This window comes from Macrobrachium rosenbergii, chromosome 1 (genome assembly GCF_040412425.1).
Source record: "Macrobrachium rosenbergii isolate ZJJX-2024 chromosome 1, ASM4041242v1, whole genome shotgun sequence".
NCBI classification, from domain to species: domain Eukaryota; kingdom Metazoa; phylum Arthropoda; class Malacostraca; order Decapoda; family Palaemonidae; genus Macrobrachium; species Macrobrachium rosenbergii.
Genome location: NC_089741.1, coordinates 58,420,050 through 58,443,440, shown reverse-complemented (window position 1 = coordinate 58,443,440; position 23,391 = coordinate 58,420,050). Strand labels below are relative to the sequence as shown.

The 23,391-nt window shown below is 37.4% G+C and overlaps 1 protein-coding gene and 1 long non-coding RNA gene across 2 annotated transcripts in view; one reads left to right on the top strand and one right to left on the bottom strand.

The window, feature by feature from the left end:
• The window catches only part of LOC136838743 (uncharacterized), a 95,903-nt gene extending 73,121 nt beyond the window's left edge, over positions 1-22,782 (top strand). The window contains exons 3-4 of the long non-coding RNA XR_010853104.1: positions 18,802-19,013; positions 22,558-22,782. This is a non-coding gene — a long non-coding RNA (uncharacterized lncRNA). The remainder of the gene's footprint in view (positions 1-18,801; positions 19,014-22,557) is intronic.
• Positions 11,251-21,047, bottom strand: LOC136838724 (aldehyde dehydrogenase, dimeric NADP-preferring-like). The gene is made up of 9 exons (XM_067104159.1): positions 20,698-21,047; positions 15,250-15,604; positions 14,840-14,940; positions 14,356-14,519; positions 13,718-13,948; positions 13,212-13,409; positions 12,959-13,074; positions 12,253-12,388; positions 11,251-11,734 (listed from the first exon to the last, which is right to left on the bottom strand). The coding sequence occupies exons 1-9, from the start codon at positions 20,716-20,718 to the stop codon at positions 11,683-11,685; spliced, it is 1,374 nt and encodes a 457-aa protein (XP_066960260.1). The 5' UTR covers positions 20,719-21,047; the 3' UTR covers positions 11,251-11,682.
• Positions 22,783-23,391: the final 609 nt, after the last annotated feature.

Genomic DNA, 23,391 nt, shown 5'->3' with positions numbered 1-23,391 from the left:
CACAAGTGCCAACAAGCTTTGGCTCTTCAGTTAGTTGAATATCTGTCAGAAATTCTTCTTCTTCTTCTTCTTCAGGTTCCTCAAGCTTTCTGGCTATGCCAGTCTAGGAAGTGATTTCAACACCGTTCACTTTTTCTGGTAAAACCCACAGCAAGACAGTGGCACCTCAAAAATGAGCCCTGAAGGAGCAGGTAAACTTAAATTGATGTTGCTGAGAACAGCACGTCTCAAGGGTATAATTTTAGTGTCTAAAATCGGCCGTGACAGTTCCTGGTTGATTTTTATTTGGGTAATGTTAAAAGGCCTGCAAAGCAGACGTTCATTCTCAGATGAAAGTGATTGAGAAGTTGGACTGAGTATCAGGGTCAGATACGCTCACAATTTGCAATGATCAGTATAAAGTGAGGGTTGTGACGCATCTCCAGTTATGGTGGAGGATCCGTGAATGGAATTCAGGATCCTGACTCATTAACTCGGGGCCAGGCACATTTTTCAGTTGGAGTTCAATTGGTGCTATGTCTGGGAAGCCTACTTGGTACTTTTATGGCTTTTTAGTGGCTTACTGGCAAATGTTTGTTCAGGCGTGGATGAAGAATAATGATAATTTACAAAGCCCATTGTTTTTTTATTAAGATTGAGACAGAGATTCCTGTTTTTAGGTAAGACCCTCTTGAAATGGTTCTGGGTGAGAATCACTGCAGATTTACAAATTCTAGGACACCTCAGCACTCCTGGTGCCCTGTTAGCAATTACAGGATGATTTACACAGGAGTACAGTAAGATAAAAATCCACCGAAAACGAAGCTTTTGGAGAGGAAGAAGAAAGGAAGAAACTTGGCCGGATTTTACTGACATTGCCCCTTCCCGAACACCTTGGGGATGAGGTATTGGCTGAGTAGCACACACCTGTCACTATGACAACTCAGGTCAGGTAACTTCGAAGTTAGCGTCACTCCTGGTGGAAGGCAACAGTGGCATTGGGGAAGACCCCAGAGTCAGGTCTTGTCCCAACAGGAACTCCACTCAGTGTCTGAAATTTATTTACTCAAGCACAAACGCTGCCAGGTTCTGTGCCTCCACAGCACTGGTTACCTGATTTTTCAACTGTGGGAATGCGATTTTTATGTGGTCTTTCCTCTATCAGAAGTCATGCACCTGGTCTTTTTCAACAGTAAAACTGGCTGGCACAGGCCGATCAATCAGGCGTGAAAGGTCCCTCTCCCGAAAAAATCCAGTGATGCTGATAAACATTTTCTTATCATTTATTATTAATGTGAATCCGATAGAAAACGTTATTTTGGAGTTAGTTCTGAATATCAATGAGTAAAAATGCAAAGAGGAAAGCACCTGTCAAAAGAAGGGATGAGTCAATAATAACATCTGAAGAAGATGAAAGACAACGCTGGGTGTAACATTTTTGAGGTAACGAATAAGAGTTATAAGGGTAATGATTTGACTGATATGCAGTGCTAGAAGCTGAATAAGAAGTGAATTTACTAATAAATAAATTCAAATTTTTTCGAAGTGGAACCAGTAATAAGGGCACGTAGGAGACAGAAAGCACCTTGACATCACTAATTCCTCATTCGTAACACGATCTTCCCACTGTACTCAGGCCATGAATATTGACATAATTGCAATTATGGTATTGACTGGAAATAAAAGACACCTGGCATATTAGCAAGACTGTAATGCAAAATATGGAAAGAGAAAACAGAGCTTGATGATTGGGAATTGGAAATCATAGCAGTACCAAAGAAAGGTGATCTTGCTAAAATTGGCAACTTTATAGTCATTGCAGTTACGTCGGTTTTTATGAAAATTTTCAGGATACTTATGCTCGATAGACTGGAGAAGGAAACTGATAAAATGCCACTGATCAGGTATGTGTGTTAAGATAGACTTTGTGGCGGTGCATGGAATTTAGAGGTCCTCTTCTGATGGCTTTTGTTGATTACGAGAAGGCATTTGACTGCATCCACAGGCCGAAATTAAGGAAGGTCTCGGGTCACTATTGAATGCCAGTTAAATGTGTAAAATTAATTGAAACTGTACATGAACGAAGTGGATAACAATAATAATTAAAATCACGTTGGCCCTGTACAGAGTGTTTTTCCATTGGCTGTCCAAGTCATCAAAACTATATTGATCCTGTAGCAAACTATTGGTGGGGCTTCAAAAAGGTGATTTCATAAGTTAATAAGAGACCATGGCAGTATTTAGTACCTTGTTCTTTGCTAGGAAAAATTTTCATAAATTAATCTGACATCCACATTCAATAAAACTATGGAAATTGAAAAGTTAGGTGTTTAGTAAATGCAATTTGATAAATGAGTAAGACTGTCAGGATTGATGAAAATGCTCAAATGTGTACTTCCTTTCGTTTGCATAATATACTTATCTGTTGAGACAGTGCACAAGTTCATGACTGCAAAACCTTGCCGAAGTGAAGTGAGTGGGTACTGTTAGCAACCTTTCATTTTTTACTGGCCTCTTTTAATGTTGAGGCCCTGGCTGCGTAAACCGGTAAAATTCGAGTGTGTGAGCACCTTTATCCTTTAAAATCTAGGGACACTGTTTTAAGGAATTAGTCGGTTAGGTGACCTGAAAGACTTGATAAGCGCTATTGACACACTTTTTTTTTTAATGGTGACGTTATCTATGGATAAGTCCTTCATACAACAAATGAAGGTCAAGTGGAATTGGTCTCAGAAGGGCAAATGACTTATAGGCAGACTTTTCCCATGTGGTGGCACTTTGGATCTAGTTTTGCACTGGTTAAGTGGCTTTAACTGTCAGTAATATGTCAGCCAGCACTGGGGTAGGAGAGGTTGAGGGAGCAACATTAGAGGCAGTGCAACAGAGGTAAAAAAGGAAATGGCACTATTGCCTGAGGCAAACACTTGAAGTAAGGAGGAAAAGGAAGGCTTAAAAATGGTTTCCAGTCAACCACTTGCGGTGCCTAGATTAGTGGCACTGTGGGCCCAGGAAAAGACATGGGTTGCGAGATATGAAAGAGGTTCCTAGTTCAAAAAGGGGTGAATATATCCCTGATAAAGATGGAATATAAGCATTCTTCCTGTCCCTTTAGTTATTCAGGTTTGAGTTTTTTTTATTTGCAATTTGGTGCTTTTATCTATTTCACAAGTCTTGGATAGTGGACACAGATGTCGATACACAACAGGTGATAACTGTTAAATAAAAGTAAAAATTCAACACTGGTAAAATATCAGTTGTTCACTCTGCAGGCTGAAGCATTTAATGTGAAAATAGATATGTCAAGGAGACAATTCAGGGGACACATATGTATATGTAAATTATATATATATATATATATATAGTTAAAGGATAATATATGATGGGGATCATAAATATCAATGTTTTGTGTGTGTGTGTGTGTAATTATTGCACTTATATTTTTATAATTATATTTATATCCAATACTCATGTATATATAATTTTACACACATTAGTTATGATGGATATATATATATCTCTCTCTCTCTCTCTCTCTCTCTCTCTCTATATATCTATCTCTCTCTATCTCTATATATCGTGAACTTTATGTTATAATGATAATATATATTGTTGAGTATATTAATTTACTATAATTTCTTATGATAAATTACATTATACAATATACACTAAGTTACTTTTTTTAAAGATTTTGGTATTTACAGAATTTATTATAGCTAGCTATTTCAAACTGACAAGTTATATATATATATGGTTTTCAAATTATTGTATATTATCAAAGATATTTATTAGGTGCGTGTTAGGGGGCAAAATATAAATATATATATATTATATCCATATAAAGATGGGAAGTGGAATATATATGGGAGAACAGCTGATGGCTGCTGTATTTGTCGTTGATGCCAAGTGATATAACAATGGTTTAAAATTTAAGAAAAGATACACTCAACTTTTCTGACTGATATTATGGGTGCTGAAATGCAAAAATATATATATAGCAAACATGTGTATATGCCTTTACTTTACTTAAAACATGAAAAGTAGAAGATTTGAACTGGATATCCAGGTTTCAGCAAATATTTGGGATGAGGACAAGGAAGGCATCAAACTCTCTGGGCTGGTACAGTATATAATTTATATATATAACTGCAGAGGTCATGTATATATATTTTAACAATATATATTTTATAACTACACTTCACTGACACATATATATATACATTTCCTATATATATACTGTTGTTGAACAACACTCTTAGCTAATGTGTTGTGTGTGTGAAGCAAGCAATAAATCCCTGGCAAGCCATCCTAATTAAAACAACCAGTCTTTGGTATCAGGTAACACAACTATCAAGCTCCTCTTTTCTTTGAAACCAGCAGGGCAGTTATTCCGTGCATATTTACTGTGGTGGACTGGTGCACTCTAGACGGGAGAGAGCTTATATGATATTCTGATTAGAACTGCATCTGTTAATCACCTCTTTTTGTAATACACTTTATATATATCCTATATATATCCTTAATTTATATACAACAATATATAATAATAACCCACTACCTTGTTATCTTTATGCAGTTCGGTCACCCTTATATATATATTTGTGAACATTATATTATAAATTAGGTATATGCATTATATATCATTATCAGTTCGTTTCCTTCTATATAGTGATAGCGATATATATATTCTCGTTACTGATTGATAGGATCTGTAGTCGCCACTGTTACATTCTGAGGTCTGTTGAAGAATGGAAAGGTTTTATTTTTAATTAACTGCCTTGATAGGGCCAACAGTAAACAATCAGAACTGTAATAAAATGGAAAAAAACCAGTTGTGACTTAAACCCTAATCTTTCAAATGCAAACAATCAGGAATTAATATGAATGGGAAATGAGCAACTAGTAAGCACTTACAATGAATTTATTTACAAATGAAGTATCAAGAAATTTATCTGAATGCTTTTCTGAAACAGTTTAACAAGCAAATGAGCGTGAAATAAACTGCTATAGTTAAATGATTTTTTTGGTTAATACAAATTGATTCATTAAAGTTAACTCAGACTCTTGGCCCAGGACTGCGTGATCAGAAGATTCTTGTTTATCAGGATGGCAGTTAAACGTCTATGTTATTTTTGGTTCGCAAGACAGGGATCGACTGCTCGAAGGGCAGAGTAGTAGGATTTCGGAAGAGAATTTCCAGGTTAGTATTCAACACAAGGTTTCTCTGTATGAATTAACTAGGCACCATGAGTGAATTTATCAATTAAATTTAATCATTCCTAGGTAACACTATGGTGGGAGTGATCTAATTGGCTTATCACTGAACCAATTTAATTTGAGCTGGACAAGTCATAAAGGAATCATGGCTGCTTTCAGCAGAAAGTTTGATTTAACAAAGGGGCTTGTTTAAGAGAAATGAAAAGGTTGGAAATTCGGAAAATGGAGAGAAATTCACAGGAAGAAACAGATACTGGCTTGGGACCAAATGCCTTCAGACATACCTTATTCCTTTTGCATAGAGCTCATAGCATGGGATAGCTCTTTGTTGGGTGAGTCGGTAGAGCTGCGGAGTGGAACTCGCTGGGCCGGAGTTCATTTCCCCGGCCGGCTGATGAAGAGTTAGAGGAATTTATTTCTGGTGATAGAAATTCATTTCTCGTTATAATGGTTCAGATTCACAATAAGCTGCAGGTCCCGTTGCTAAGTAACCAATTGGCTCTGAGCCACGTAAATAAGTCTAATCCTTTGGGCCAGCCCTAGGAGAGCTGTTAATCAGCTCAGTGGTCTGGTAAAACTAAGGTATACTTTCTTAACATAGCATGGGATAAAATGGTTGCCCGTCTTGCATTTTGTTCCATCCAGAGAGACGGGAAGAGTCTCAACAGGATGCAGTGGTGGTTAGTGGAAGAGTGCGTGCGCCCACTCACAGGGCATGGCGTCTGCCTTGTTGTTTTGCTTCAAATCCAGGATATCGGCCATCTAAAAGCAGTCACGCAGCCAGCAAAAGGTTGTAGGGAAAATAGGTCTTATAATTAAGGACTAAGTGTTAGGATCATAGCCTCCCTACAACCCGGATTCTTCCCTATTCACTAACAGCTACCTGAGACCCCAAAACATCCGAAGGGGGGCTTAAGGAGCGGTATTGTTTACCCCCAGATTAGGCGATCTGGGGGTTTTAAACCTACCTAAGTTCAACCCCTTCATGGCGTCTCTTTCCCGCTGCTAATTTCTTACTCATAGCTGACGACTGAGAAACGAATTTTTGTAAATACGATAGGAGATACAAAGATTTTTGACTGCTAAGTAAAGGACAGTAAGTCGAGAGGCCTAGCACCAACTTGGTTGTTTCACTGTCCTTCGTGGCATTGCTCTTTATTTATTTACACACACACACACACACACACACACACACACACACACACACACACACACACACATATATATATATATATATATATATATATATATATATATATGTGTGTGTGTGTGTGTGTGTGTGTGTGTTTGTTATGTTACATAATGGGTGCCATTGCTAACTGGTGCAGTTCTTGGATATAAATTGACATATGTCAACTAATCCTCAGCATGCATCAGTCAGCATATACAGTGTATAAACCAGTATATGTATATAATATTATATGCATATATATATATATATATATATATATATATATATAAATACATATATATTTATGTGTACAATATAACTATATATACATATATGTATATATTCATACACACAACACAAACACACACACATACATATATATATATATATATATATATATATATATATATATATATATATATATATATATATATATATATATATATATATATGTATGTATGTTACATAATACAGAAGACATCATTGTAATCAGTGACAGTCTCGCACGTCTCAAGGTCGACTTTAAGGAGGCTGGGTGAGAGTGTTACATTAGGAATCTTTTGTGCCTCTGTTGACTGACCCAGACAGTGAGTCATGTACGTGTTGAAAAGGGCATGAGTGGCAGTCTCAACCCATAAGACTTGAGAACCGGAGGGTACGCTTCTGTGCCAACACCTTTATGGGTAATATATATAATATATATATATATATATATATATATATATATATATATATATATATATATATATATATATATATATATATATATATATACAGTAGGGAAACCAAGATTTCTCCTGTTTTACCACAGAAATACATTATACCAAAAGTAGAGTATTTTGAACCCACAGTATATAATTTATATATATGTGTGTGTGTGTGTTTGTGTGTACACATTATATATATATATATATATATATATATATATATATATATATATATATATATATATATATATATATATATATATAACTTCATTTTTTACCTTAGAAAGGGGTGGGAGTAGAGGAGTTCAGCCTTTCCAGTTCCTCAGCAAATACTGTACTTTTGATTTTCATGTGAGATATTTATACTTTACTACACACACACACGCACACACACATTACACACACACACACACACACACACATATATTAGTATATATATATATATATATATATATATATATATATATATTATTATATATATATATATATATATATATATATATCACCATGTATGTATGTATTTTGTGCTTGTCTGGAGTGAGAAAGAGCAGGTTTGAGTCATTGACTTCAGGTCGGTTCTAGGACAAATGCCCCCGGATGGTTGCCTCCAGACAAATGCCCCCATAGGGCAACTGGCCCTTGGACAATTGCCCCACTTTACACGTTTCAAAAACACTTATATTTGTTCCCAGTCATTTAGAAAATAGTTACAGCCAGTTTCATCCATAAATAAACAATTCTTGAAGTGTTACCTTGCAATTACATAATCACCAACTGTCTGGTTATAAAAAAAAGTAAAGATAGTAAATACAAGCCAGCAACTAGTCTAAATTCAGTCGCTTAGGAAATAGTTACAGGTACTTTTCTCCATTAATAAACAATTCTTGAAGAAATTATTACTAATTGCACAATTACTGTCTAGTTAAACACATGTTTATATAAAAAAGGTTAAGATAGTAAGTGGCAACAAGCCTATGTCTAGTTAGAATTGTCTTGAACTGATTATTGTATCTACATCTATACCTCTCTCATATAACTAGACTAAGTTCAATCACCCTTCATGGAGTTCGTCCAAAGTGAACGTGGTAAAATAAAGCTTATTTATGATGGTTATGCCTATGTGGAGCAGAAAGAATTGGCAAAAAATGTTATACCTTATGAATGTAAGAAACATCGGCACAGCAACTGTAAAGCTAAAGTTAAAAGTTTGTGGAAATGAAGTAGTTGGCCATGTCGATGATCACACCCATGTTGGAGACATATGCCGCCTAGAAGTCTTGTTTGTACGGCAGGAAATAAAGAGGAAAGCTATTAGCACCCGAGAGACCGCACAGCAAATCATTACCCAAACAACTCGGTCAGTATCAAATGGTGTCTCAACTCAACTACTACCTGTAAGACATATTCGACGTGCAATAAGGCGCTACAAACAAGCTGTCTGTGCTCTCCCCTCACCCCATTCTGTCAAACCTAACTGACATGGTCATTCCATCCGAGAAGATGACAGCTGATGAAGATTTTCTGCGTTATGATAGCGGATTGAGTGAGCAGCGTATCCTTGTGTTTTCCACATCTACAAACATCACTCTACTGAAGAATTCAAATAATTAGTATGGTGGTGGGACATTTAAAGTTGTACCCGAGCTGTTTTACCAGTGGTACACTATTCATTGTTTTACTTTGGACAGAGTTATTCCTTGTGTTTATTCTCTGCTACCAAACAAACAACGGGCAACTTATCAAGACATTCTCCAACAACTCCTCACTATCAGTCCTTTGCTCAATCCAAAGACCTTCCTTATAGACTACTAACAAGTTTAGGGAGTTCTAGTTTCATTGACGGGTCGATATCGTTCTCGGCTAGCACTGTGCTGGGCCCGCGTTCGATCTTCTATGGTCGGGACAATGAAGAATTAGAGGAATTTATTTCTAGATAGAAATTATTTCTCGCTATAATGTGGTTCGGATTCCACAATAAGTTGCAGGTCCCGTTGTTAGGGTAACCAGTTGGTTTAGCCACGTAAAAATAAGTCTAATCCTTCGGACCAGCCCTAGCAGAGCTGTTAATCAGCTCAGTGGTTTGGTTAAACTAAGGTATACTTTTGAAGTCTAGGAGTGCTATTGAAGAGGTCTTCCCAACGTAACAATCAAGGGATGTTTCTACCACTTACCACAAAGTATATACCGCAAGGTGCAAGATGAGGGTCTCCAAAGTAAATACCAAACTGACGCTAATTTTGCCCTGCAAATTCCTATGATTCCCGCTTTGGCATTTGTTCCGCCAGGTAAATTGGTTGAAGCATTTGAGACACTGCACGAGACTTTGACACCTGAAGCTGATCCTGTCATAGACTACTTCGAAGACACATATTGGCCGAAAACGTCGACATACCGTACCAGGCGAGCTCCATGTTTCCCTGGTAGCATGTGGAATGTGTATGATCGTGTAGTTGAAGATTTACCTCGCACTAACATCTCAATGGAAGGATGGCATAACAATATGTAAGCTAGCATTAATTCTTTCCACCCAAATATATGGCAATTTCTTGAGGTGTTGAAGAGGGAGCAGGCACTAACCAGCGTCACCATCAATCAAATGCTTATGCTTGCAGGCAGGACATCCAACACCACCTATACGGAAACGTTATCTAGATTCTAGTGTCAGAACAGCAAACATCGTACAAGAATTCCAGAACCGCCATGTGTTGGACTTTTTGAGATATATAGCCCACAATTTAAAATTTTAGTACATTAAAAAATTACTTTCCAATATTTTTACAACTTACAAATTTACAGTGTTTATGTATATATTTTTTAATATTCGTGTATTATTGAATAATTCTTCTTAAAGGATAACAAATAAAACATTAGTTTTATTAGTATTACCCTTCCATAGTCGTTTTTTCTGATTTTTCTCTAAAGGGGGCCGACTATCCAGGGGGCAGTTGTTGGGGCGGGGTGGGGGGCAATTATTCGGGGCAGTTCTCCTGATACCTTTAAGCCTGCCTCCTAAACTCTTGCACGATGGCACTGGACAAGTACCTGAGATATTTCCATGAGAATCTAATCGGGTTATCTGGCTTGTGCATAATAATGACTAGTAATATCAAGCTTTGGAAATTTCCTCCCTCTTACGTTATCCTTGAATGATACAACCATCCTCCTTTCTATAGTGTATTTTGGGTCTGAGCTACTTTCGAGCATTGGAGTTATACTGTCTCATTGCCTTTTGCGAGATAATGATTTTTTTTTCTCTTATTCAAGGTTATCCTTTTGAGATCATTCAACGAGTTGAATTTGTGTGAATGCAAGGAGACTAGAGTATTACCTGACAAGTGGGTAGACCCACCCTGCCGGCTACTACCATGACCAATTGATTCTTGATTTCTTTAATCCTTTCCATTTTCATTGTTTTTATGCGTTTCTGGAAGCCTTTATCTCAGGTTTAATTTTAACAAATTTACTTTAGTTTTTTATTCCTAATGTGTTCTGAATCTATTCCTGGATGGAAGTCTCGTACCCTGTTGTCTCTTAAGACTATGCTTCGATAAAAGACACTTTTCTTAAAGAATATCCTGCATTACTTCAAGAAAACTTGCTTTTGCTCCTTTCCTGTAACTAAGGTTTCTTTTGACCTCGTCCTGTGCGCCCCCTGCTCATTTCATATTTTATCTTTCTTTTCCCTTCTTCATTTTCAAACTGCCTTTTTGTTTGTAGAGGCGTCATATCAGTTTTTTTTCCAAAAATTTTCCTTGATTTATTTTGCCAGATAACTCAAAATCATTCATTCGTTCATTCTCTCATTTAACCACAAATTTTGGTATTCTATATTGTAGTGATTTCTTTTAGGTACTCTGCTTGAAGTATCTTATCTATTATCAAGATAAAATTGTTTGCTTTGCCTAATGTCAATAGCCTAGGGACTTCGTCACCTTCTGGACATTATTAACTGACCGGATTAACTGGTTAGATTTAAAGGTACGATGAAATCACGCACTGATTGATTGGTTCTGAAGGTAAACTGCGATATTCCTGCTTGATTGATTCTGAGGATTCGCTGCTATTTCATGTTTGTCTGATTGGTTTTAAGTGTTAGCAGTAATATCTTGGATTGATTGACTTAAGTCATTCTTTAAAGTCACCTAAGTAAAAAAGGATGAAAAGAATAAATACACCAACTTTTATTTCATTTCGTTACTTTATTCAAAATAATTTATCAATAGAGACTACAACTCTACTCGTTCTCATTGGTTCAACAAACAAATAGACGTATACAGTATGCAATATAATTAAGTCATCTTTGGGAAAATGTTTGTGGATTTGTCCTGTGCACAATGAACATTTAAAATGAAGGAATGACTTTTTTTTCAGAATGCTAAGCCATATTACACAACGACTACTACACGTCCAAAAAATGGCTTTGATAGTGATAACGTCTGATAAAAAGTTTGCTCTTTCCTGACGTTTCGTAAACCTGTGTTTTATCAGAGAGAGCATATCAGTTACGTAGTAGCAGTGACGTCATAGCATCAGCACTGTTATAGATAGGAAAGAGAGAGGAAGAGGGAATGAGAGGACTGGCCTATAAGACTGTGGACTCGTGTGAATCATTTAGCTGGTGAGGACCTTCAGCTTGTCCTGGCTGTAGGGTGGATAGCGGTTCCTGTGGAAAAAGGGAAAACAGCGTTTAGCTTTTTTTTTTTTTTATAAATTTTTTCAATAATCTACTTCCTTTTATTTTACTGAATGCAGTTAAATGTAAATTTTCCCTTTTCGCTCAGATTAATTGGCATCGTGTTTCTGACATAACGGACCAAAAATTCAAATATTTAGATAAGTTTTAATGTTTTATAGGATATTATCGTATGCTGGACATTTTGCAGTAAATACATAAAGAGGGAGAGAGAGAGAGAGAGAGAGAGAGAGAGAGAGAGAGAGAGAGAGAGAGAGAGAGAGAGAGAGAGAGAGAGATTGTAAATGTAAACAGAGAGAATGTGTGAGAGGTGGTGAGAATGAGAAACTAGCAGGAGAAATTGTATGAAAATGAGAGAGAGAGAGAGAGAGAGAGAGAGAGAGAGAGAGAGAGAGAGAGAGAGAGAGAGAGAGAGATGGGGAGGAAGCGACACTTCGAAAAATCAAAGTCACAAAAGAGGTCCATAAAAGATCGTTTTTAATACTCACTTCAGGATCTGGTCAGGAGCAGTGCCATAGCCTCTCTTCAAGACGGACTTCTTGTGGGTGAAGGTCTCGAAGGTGTAATCGCCGTGGTAGGCCCCCATGCCGCTGTGGCCGACGCCTCCGAAGGGAAGATTGTGATCTGAGGAAGAAAAATGGTCTTGAGTGATGGATGCACGCTTCGGGGGTAAATGTGTACTTTTGAGATTGCTGAACATTTCGGAGTTTGCCACGTACTTTAAAGGCACATCTATAGTAATCGTAACTTGAGACCCTAGCTCCTTGATTAGACTACAAGGAATTTAGCAGGTACTTAGAACAGTTGAAGCAGAATATGTATTACTCTGGGTTGTATCTTACTAGTCTACTGAGAAAGAGGAGTCAAGCGGGAATAGGTTCGTTTATCTTAAGCTCACGACAAATATCATGGGACTCTTGTTCAGTGTTATGTGACTGGGAAACAGGCTGCAATTTGAACAATTTGCCGGAATACAGAGGCCACTACTACTACTACTGCGAGACACCGAAACAAGATGTTAAATCCTAATTGAGAATTACTGTTTCTTAAACAGAAATTTGGAGTCCACAATAGTTACTCCAAAGAAGATTTTGTACAATTGTCAGTTTTACTGAATCCTGCGACGTAACCATTTTGGAAATAATTCCATTAAAGAAACAAAGGAAGTGAGTGTGTGTAAAGCAGAAAACTTACTTGCAGCATGGTGAAGGGTATCATTTACCGTGACGCCACCAGCTGACACGTTACGTAGGATATCCTCGACGTCCTTATCTTTGTTGCTGAAGATGTACATGGACAGAGGCTTTTCTCTGCGGAAGAGATAAAGGAGTAAACAATGTGATTCAATTCTCGGCAGATAATGCAGGTCAATAGCTTGCAAACAACTGAGTCTGTATCTATAAATCCAAAGGGATATGGTTGAACTCCTAGTATATGAGAACCTCACCTGTCATTAACAAAGTCGATGACATCATTGTGGCCATTGACGTTGAGGATGGGAAGGATTGGCCCAAAGATTTCCTCCTGCATGACCTTGCTGTCGGGGGCCACGTCAGTAAGGATGGTTGGCTCGATCCACTTGTCTGCCTTGTCAACTTTGCCACCCACGACAACAGTTCCGTCCTTCAGGTAACCAGCGAGACGACTGTGAAGAAAACCACGTCATTAGGTTTTCGTAGAGGGAATCTTTTCTATTTCAAACGGTCAGGAAAATCATGGTTATATGAACCAGAAAGAAATAAAAAGAAACTGTGGGCAATTAGTATCTTCTTTATGAAAAAGCAACGCAGTATATTTAATTTCAGTAAATGTTTATTTTTCAATCGTTCCCTTGGTTCGTTATTCCAGGTTAATTTAAGCCAATCAAACAATCAATCTACTGTTCACCATAAAAGATATCTACAGTTACTGTTCAGTAAAGAAGAAGAAGAAGATGGTGGCCGGAACACTTACTCGACGTGTCTTTCAGCAACAATTCGGCAGAGATCAGGGGACTGTGAAGGGTTGTCGCCATACCATTCCTTGAGGACTTCCTTGGCCTTCTGGACGAAGTTGTCCTGAACGCTCTTGTCGCAGAGAATGTAATCGGGGGCAATGCAGGTCTGGCCCAAGTTGAACATCTTGCCCCACAGGATGCGACGGACGGCGATGTCCAAGTCGGCTGTGCTGTCTACGTAGCAGGGGCTGCGAGGAATTATATGCACTTATTAGTGTTTTTTGTTTTGTACGCGCACGCATACATATGTATAAATATATTGTATATATACTGTATATATACAAAATATATATAAGCGAATCCGTGTGCTTGTTTATGTGTAAGTCTATATATAATATATAAGTTTATATATAATATATATGTATATATTGTGAAACTTTAGTTTACTTTCAAGATATTGAGAGAGAGAGAGAGAGAGAGAGAGAGAGAGAGAGAGAGAGAGAGAGAGAGAATCTGGAAAACTGATATCGAAAACCCTTGATGTAGGTCACTATAAGGATTATAATGAGAGAGAAAGAAAGAATCTCCCACTAGAGAATGCTGTTTATTAAACAAAAATAATATAGAGCCAAGAACACATATTCCTCCCCCCTACCTCTTTCCTCCGAGTTCGAGGGTGGTTGGTGTAAGGTACTTGTTGGCAGCGTCTCTGACGATTCTACCCACTCCGGTAGAGCCTGTGTAGAAGATGTAGTCGAACCTTTCCTTCAGGAGTTCGGTGGTCTCTGGGATGCCTCCGCACACGACTGGGAAGCAATCCTGCAAGACAGTCAGTTACAGTTAGTCGTAGGGCTTTTCGAGTACCTGACGAGCTCAGCATTGCGCAGAATTCACGACATTGTTTAGAATCGAAGTTTTTGGGTTGATTACTACAAATAATAATAATAATTACTAAGTCATTCCTAGACTGTAAAAGTGTTAAGAATCAATGCCTCTTTAACGGTAAAAGTAATAATTGAGTCAAGTTCACCAGAGAGAGATAGTAAAATGCATCTTTTAAATTTTCAAAACTGAAAGCAACAGTTACCTATAGAGAATAAAGTTTAAACTTTTTGGTTGCCGTATTCATCATTACTTACATTGTCAAGGTATTTTGGGACGAGAGTCTCGATGACCTTAGCTGTGGCAGGGGAGACTTCTGAAGGCTTCATTACAACAGCGTTACCACATGCAATGGCACCTGTGAAGAATTATTTTATCCATTACTTCTTACACTTTTTTACCCTGGAAATAAATTTATTGGAAATATTTGCAACAGATTAAATCATGGTATAATTTTTGTTGCCTCATATAGGCATTCTGCTTCTTGAATAGGCCTAATACTAATAATCATGAGAGCGGTGTTTAGCATGGCTTGCTACTGAAGAAGTCTACTCATCTATTGAGATAAACAATTGCCAGTTAGATATGTCGCACTTTAAAGTATAACTCCTGAAGGAACTCTTTGAGGATCCTTAACATCAAAGCCGCCCATGACTTGAAGTCTTACCTGCCGCTGGAATGAGGGTGAGCTGAGCAGGGTAGTTCCAGGCGCCCATAACGAGAACCACTCCGTAAGGGTCGGAGTAGATGTAACTTTTGTCCTCAGGGACGATTGATGGTACTTCCTTCGTCTTGACCCAGTCGTCCAGGCGGCTGAGGATGTAGTCGAGGTCCTTCAGCATGAAGTCGGTCTCGAAGATGACCGCCTCGAGGTGGGGCTTCCTGAGGTCGGACTTGAGGGCTTCGAGGAACATCTGCTCGTTCTCGACGTACATCTTCCTGAGCTGGTTGAGCTGCTGGCGGCGGAACTCGACATCCCGAGTGCGGCCTTCTTTGAAGGCTTGTCTGGCCTTGTCAACAATCTGGGGAGAAGAGAGAAGTCACTTGTAAGTGAATGGCGGCTTCCGGCAAACACTAACGGTTTGCACTTTGCATGCTGTGTGCATTTCTTTATTTTTTGGCAGCTGGCACGTCATTTGTAATGCCAAGCACACCAGTCAGTCAGTTAGTATCATTCATGGAATTATCGTCACCTGATTATGGAAGGGGAGGATAACTTCTAAGCGAGGTTACAGAATGACCTTTTTGGGAATATGCACTTGATAAACAAACCAAAACACCCGTAAGCAATGCATATTTTTCTCATTCATCTACTAAACTCTTTTCATTTCATCCCCTTTTCTGGAACAAACCAGGATTTGTAGTCTACTTTCTTCTTTTAATGATATATAACAAGGAATTTATCGAATATTTCGGTGAAATAGTGACAAAGTACACTAAATATATATATATATATATATATATATATATATATATATATAGCATATATATATATATATATATATATATACATACATATACATATTATTATTACATATATATATATATTATATATAGCATATATACATATGTATATATATACATACACACACTGGTATGTATAATATATATATATATATATATATATATATATATATATATATATGGTATATATTATATATATATATTTACTCAAATATACAGAGAGAGAGAGAGAGAGAGAGAGAGAGAGAGAATAAACTCGGCATCATGAACTTGAGATACAGCGCGTCCTTGATCTTGGCCATGAAGTGTTTTTTTTTTTATGGCAACGAGGCAGTAGCTGGGCCATCCTCCATCTCATGGACTTCAATATCCCCAGGGCTAGATGCGGAGACCTCCCCCAACCCCGTAGGAAAGGGGTGGCACCCCTTGTCCCCGACGCAAATCTGAGCGCGAAAAGTCTGTCCTATCGATTGTGAGAAGAGTAATGCTACCAAAAAAAAAAAAAGATAGACTGATAGATAAGTAAACATGGATAGTTGGTAAATACGTTTAGAATTACGGTGCATGCGCCCTAGTGTGAAGTCGACGCCCACATCCTTCCTCTCTTATGGTGAGAGAATTTTGACATGATTTCACCATACTTCAAAAATATCGTCTTTCTCGTCTGGTGTTTTATTTAGAATTCTTATCTGAATCATTGTTATTGGGTGTTAAATATACGCAGTTATATATCGATATATTAACTATAGTTTTTAATACTAAAAGCTTTCTAAGCTGAACATTTTAAAATCCACGAACTGTAGACACATTATGGTGCTTTCTTCGATGTGTTATAATTATTATTAAAGAAACCTTTAAATTATAACTTCAATAATATTTGCAAGTAAGACAATCTTGTCACGACTAAAGAATCATGCCATTTTCAAAAGAACGGGAATGAACTAACTCCTGGGTTTTGAAACTAAACACCTAAACATCAAGAGAGAATTAGTGATGGAAAGAGAATGAATTTTATGGTAACGCGCGACACCCGCCACTAGTGTTGCATCATCCCCCCCACCACACACACATGGAGGGAGAGAGAGCCTCAGTGCCAGGATGGATTCCTAGAAATCCTGTAAACACGGCCGGCGTCGCCCTGGGTTTTCCCATAGTCGATACCACAAGGGTGTGTCTGAATGCTCTCTGAATGTGAGTGTTGAGAAAGAGGCCCTCTTCTGTTACTAACAATTTATGCGTAACGTTTTATTAATATGTGATTTTTATCATGTTTTATTTATATTTATATCGCACTAACTGCCCATATATATATATATATATATATATATATATATATATTATATATATATATATATATATATTATATATATAGTATATTATTATGTCACTTTCTTTTAAAGATTCATTTATCAAACATTCTTAAAGGTTTCGACTTTATTTCAATATTGACGAACGATCGATACAGAGTAATAGAAGTCACAAATATGCACAATTACAGAACAGTACTGACGAACATACACAACCGTAAGAGATACATGTCCACCCCACAGGCCGGTGTCAAGGTAGGAGTGGCTCAAAACTCATTTGGCTAAAAATCACATATACTCCTCAGGGGGACAATACTGATAAACATACCGGGACCATAGACCTCAGATCCACACCTGACAGGTATCAGGGAGGCGGGAGTTTGGAAGCCTATTAGCACTAATGCCCTCATTAACAAGTTTAGAATATGATATCCTATGAGTTATCTTTCTCACGCCTGGCCTAAAATTTAAACACTTACAAATCTCTTTGATATTAAAAGATCGTTTATACATCCCCTGACTGATATTTATATTATGGCTGGAAATGTATATCATTGAATCTAGTTTTATAAAAGAAAGTTACAGCCATAATATGAATATCGATCTAGGGATGTACAAACTTGATCCTTTAATATCAAAAGAAATTTGTAAATTGTTTAAATTTTAAGGTAGGCAGTAGAGATGTATGGAAATAAGATTATCATATTTGTAAACACTGTTCGTGGGGAGCAGTGCTAATGAGTTTTCCAACCCTACCTCCCTGGCAATGTCAGGTGTGGATCTGTAGTCTCCTATGGTCGGTATGTTTATCAGTATTGCCCCCTGAGAGTATATTGAGATTTTTAGCCAAATGAGTTTTGAAGGCCACTCCTACCTTGACACCGGCCTGTGGGTGGATATGTAATCTCTAAGAGTTGTGTATGTTCGTCGCTACTGTTCCTTTATTATATATATTTCTGACTTAAAACTCTGTATCAGTCATTTGTCAATGGCTTGGAAATAAAGTCGAAACTGGTCTCTTATTTTTCACCTGTGGTAAAAGTGTGATATATATATATATATATATATATATATATATATGTGTGTGTGTGTGTGTGTGTGTTTATATATATATATGTATATATATTTATATATATATATATATATATATATATATAAATGGCAGTGATCCCACCAGAATGGGAAAACACTTTGTCTTTGTTGTAGAGTTACTAGCCCGGGGCCTTCTTTGACCCAAGCTAGTACCACTCACACTTTGGGCCAACTGGTGACCAGCGGGCCGGGATCGAACCAAGGACCTTTGCTAATGTGAGCTTAGTTCGTAACAACTGAGATATGTGTGTGTGTGTGTCTGTGCATGCATATTCAGAAGACAGAAAAAAGAGGCATCATCTTGCTTCAATTGTTACACACCCACCCCACATACTACACACTCTTCTTTCTTTCAGACTCTTCGCCGGTGTGGAAGGGAGGAAGGGAGCATCACCCAATAAGCAAGAAACAAGCAGCTATCTTTATCGTGCAGCAGATGGCCTTGAGACCAAGACAGTCTGACTGAGAACACATTACGAATAAACATGAGTTGCCGGCAGGCCGGCTGTTGTACGCGAGTATCGCCTTCGAAAACCATCCATGAAATACCACATGATCGAACTTTAATGTAAGTGAAACACCACCAGTTAGACAGGAACACTGTAGTGTGGTTAGCAAAGATAATGAAACAATACTTGCATACATAGCGCGTAGAGGATTAACATGCATCCCTTGTCATGATAAACATGCCGGGATATAATTTATTTATACACGCATCTACATACAAGCCGGATACATGAAAAATTAAAGCTCTGTCACGATGAACATGTGATCAAATGAAACATTCATTTATACACGTACATCCCTCATATATGCTCCAATACACTAAATTTATCGCGCATCTAATAGAAAAAAAAAGAATGAATTACGTTATAATAAACATGTCCTCACGCAATCCACTTACATACACACCTGCAAACAACACGTACAGTCACACGCACACACACTTTACTCATTTCCTTTCGTGATGGAATGAATAAGATTTCGGTACATTTCGTTTTTTTTCCCGAGACCTTCGCCTCATCTCTCTTTGGATCGTCGATTTCTCTCACACCCTGTGTGAACCGGCTCCGTACCTCTTGGCTTGTATCCAACTATAACTAGATAAGACACGCCCCTCTGCCCGAACCGACATCTGAATCGGTTATTATAAACTATTTGTACTCAAAATTCAAAATCCCTGGTAGCAACGTCCGGCACATGGGAACGTGGGAATGCTTTTTCTACCGATGTTCGTGTTGCGTTGCTGGAAACGCCGAGGCTGCTGTCTGTCAGCTCTCAGTTTCTTTTTCTTGCGAAACATCTGCAGACGGACGTGCCTTTACGGAACTCACCAGAAATGATTTAACTTCGGTTTTAAATATTAAATATATGCTGTCTGTGTCAGTAACACTATTTTTTCTATTTAATTTTTGTTGTTATAAGACTTTCCGTCAAGTCTCATTATCATCATCATGTAATGACCAATGACTTAATATAGACTTAAATGGATAACCATCCAATTGACGGTTTTCCTAACTTTCCTAGTGCCAACAAGCAAATTTCATAGCGTGAATCTTCATACAAGGCGTAGACTTACGGCAGATTGACAAAATCTCGGAGGTAAATCACTGTGGGCTTCACAAAGCAACGAGGAAATACTACAATACTCTTCATGCAAATTTCAACTATGGACATGTGACAAAACCCAAAACACACACTATATATATATATATATATATATATATATATATATATATATATATATATATACATACATACACACAATATATATATATACATAAGTATACTTGGTGAGTGACTGTTTTAATTGCACCCTTTCATGTACCACTAACTAAAGTGTCTTTGCAACTTAATGTATGACCGGTATTTTTATGAATTTAAATAGAATTAAAGTTTTGTGTGGTCTTTGTAAGTCGTTTGACTTGAGCAATGGCAGAGACAGAACAGCAACTGTCAACAGTCACGCAATCCAACCACTAACATGTGGGGGCATACAGTACCTGCTTCTCTTTGCAAAGCGTCGAAGAATTTGTCAATAACTGTCAAAACTGTTATGAATAGATAAAGCAGTCCTACATCTATAAAGGTTTCTAAAAGGGATGTTAATAGTTTATAGACGACAGTGAATGCTTTAAGAGCTAAGTGGATTATCAGGAAACAAGCAACTTTCCCCAAGATGTCAACAAACGGGGGAGTCGTATGTCGTTGCTTCTCGTCACTGGCTAAATATTGATGGTAAATAGACTTACCGCTTTGTATGAGGGAGCCATGACGATAAATCAGATCACTTTCAGGTAAATTACTAAATTAAGGTGTAGAGTAAATGGTTCAATTGCTGATCCAGGAGTCAGTCCAAACAACTGTCGCAGCTCAACACAACTGCTCGTCGGAGGCGGGCCGTCCACTATTTATACGGAGCCTGCTGCCTGATTGCGCCACGACCAAGCTCTTATTCTTGTTGTTATCCTTGTTCTTCTTCTTCTTTTAGCTTAAACGGTAACTCACTGTTTCTTATCATTCTAGAGATATGGACCCAATGACTTAAAGTTGTTCATGTTCGAAAAGAGGTCTCAGACACGAACAGGGAGATTTTGTAAATGACAATTTAAACAAAGAAACCGCATCAAACTCTTTGCTTTGAATGCACTGGAACTTCATTATTCAGGGAATAAAAACATGTGCATCTTCAAGCTCGTATGTATATAAAATACATTTACAGACATAGCAAGTATAAGTGTGTAAATTAACGTACACATATATATGATGGGAGAAATATAATACTTACAAACTTACTTTATTTCAAAGATTACAGCAGGAGGAAATGACATTATGGATCCATAGCCTCAGAGAATGCTCTCGTGGCGACAGAACTGAAGTAATATGAAAATTGTTGAGAGAAAGGAAAGAAATGATGGATTCAGTATGTGGAGATGTATGCAGATGATGTGAACTATTCAATTTAATGATCTCATAGAGAATAAAAATATCCTTTAAATTTCAGACTAAAGAGGCATTTGAGAGCTGTAAAAGGAAATTTTTTGTCAGCAAAAAATAAAAGGTATTTAGTTTCCATAAAAAAATATTTCCAGCCCCCCCAACAAAATGTATTAGGAGTCACCAACAGGAGTTTATATGGATTTGTCTAAAGATCCTTTAGTAGCAACATAAATGCCTTTAGTGGCTACGACAGATATCTAAGAAACGAAAATAGGTCGTTTAGTCACCAGAAAAACTTGCAGTAGCCACTAGAATGCCTTTATTGACCGAAACAGGCACGAAACTACGACAAAAAGGGATATAGTGGCCCCAAAACGACAACAGATAACTGCAACAATGGCTTTTAGTAGTCATGGAAAAAAAAGTCATTGTATGATCCGTGACATGCCATTTATAGCCATAAAAAATGACTTATGGTACACGTCAGAAGAGTACGCGGATCTGATGTCTTTTTTACACATTGAGTTTTGGGTAATGTGTTTCATTCTATTAGTAAAAAGTGAAAATATTTAAAAATTAACCTACCTCACCCATTTAAAAATAGATATATAACCAACTGCACATTGATGCAAATTCATGCAGGAGACTATACATGTAATTAAGCAACCGAAGACGTCGGAAGCCGCTTTTGAAAGCAAAAGCTTGCAGCTTTCATTTCAGCATTTATGACTAATGAACGTTTTTATTTTTTCCTACATATTCGGTGGTCTTCGAATGAAAGTGAATTTAGTCACCATCTCTCGTAAGAAGATGTGATCATGCCTTTCCTACTGTTGGTTCGTAGTATGTTGACACGCCCACGTAAAGCCGAGTCAGTGACTGATACTGTAAAAGGCGAAATCGAGTTTCTGATATAGGAAACGATACTTTTGAGGCATTAGTTTTGGTCATCTGACATGGTTATACATTTTACCTAATTGTATTGTAAGCAGTTTTTGTTTGGCAACATTTTGGTATTCTGGTCACAAATGAAATCGAAAATATTCCTCATGACAAAAGTGTGAAAAGTAAGTTCTCAAAATCCTATATAACAGGAAATGACCAAAGAGCTAAATAATTCAGATACCTCGCTAAAGCCCGGAAATGATCAACAATTTTTCTTCTTTTCCCAGTTTCAGGTTGTTTCCTCTTCTCCTGAACTAGCCCAACAGTTCATTAATTGTGATTTTGAGGTCATGAATTAGTTTCAATCAGCAATCTTGCAAACCAGGCAATATGGAATATAGCATTAAAGGAAGTGGTATCACGGGGGACCTAAAAAGTCCAAATAGAAGTTCGCTGTTCCTACCGCGTGGTGGCAGCACCTGCGTCCGAGCGCTCTTGCACCACTTAAGCAGGTAAAACATTTTGTCCTCTTTCTTAATACTGCTTTCTCATGCTTACCTTTCCTGGTCGTATATTCTAGAACCTCTGTATGTTTTCAGAGGGTTCCGAGAAGTCTTGCTTCCGCACATTATTTCTCACTTCAGTTGTTTAGCTTACTGCCCGGAAACATGGACGTCGTAAGGTTTGTTTGATTTAATTCAGTAGTCTGTGGTCAGCTTAGCAGCACTCGGAACATAACTTGAATTTAACATTAACATAGCAGAATGTGGACAAAACCAAAGCTAAAACTTTACAGTGATGCCGCTAGTTCCCTTCGGTTTTGGATATTTTCTACGGATCGCTAGATATTTCGAATAAGATGAAAGGCTGAGGAAGTCATCTCATTGGAGAGGTTATTTTCATGTTTTGTACTTTCATGCCCTTTATTTTGCTTGAAAACAAAAAAAGGTTTATAACAAAAATTTATGTCATTGCAATATCTGTACACACACACATAATTATATATATATATATATATATATATATATATATATATATATATATATGCTATATATGCATACATACTTACACATATATATTTTTCCTGCTATATCCAAGCATGTACACATTCATAAACATTA

Excerpts from the sequence above, each read along its gene's own strand:
- LOC136838724 (XM_067104159.1), bottom strand. The coding sequence starts at position 20,718 with ATGGCTCCCTCATACAAAGCG. Across the intron at positions 13,075-13,211 it reads ATCGACTTTGTTAATGACAG|AGAAAAGCCTCTGTCCATGT; the intron begins GTGAGGTTCTCA and ends TCTCTTCCGCAG. Across the intron at positions 12,389-12,958 it reads TACCCTTCACCATGCTGCAA|ATCACAATCTTCCCTTCGGA; the intron begins GTAAGTTTTCTG and ends TTTCTTCCTCAG.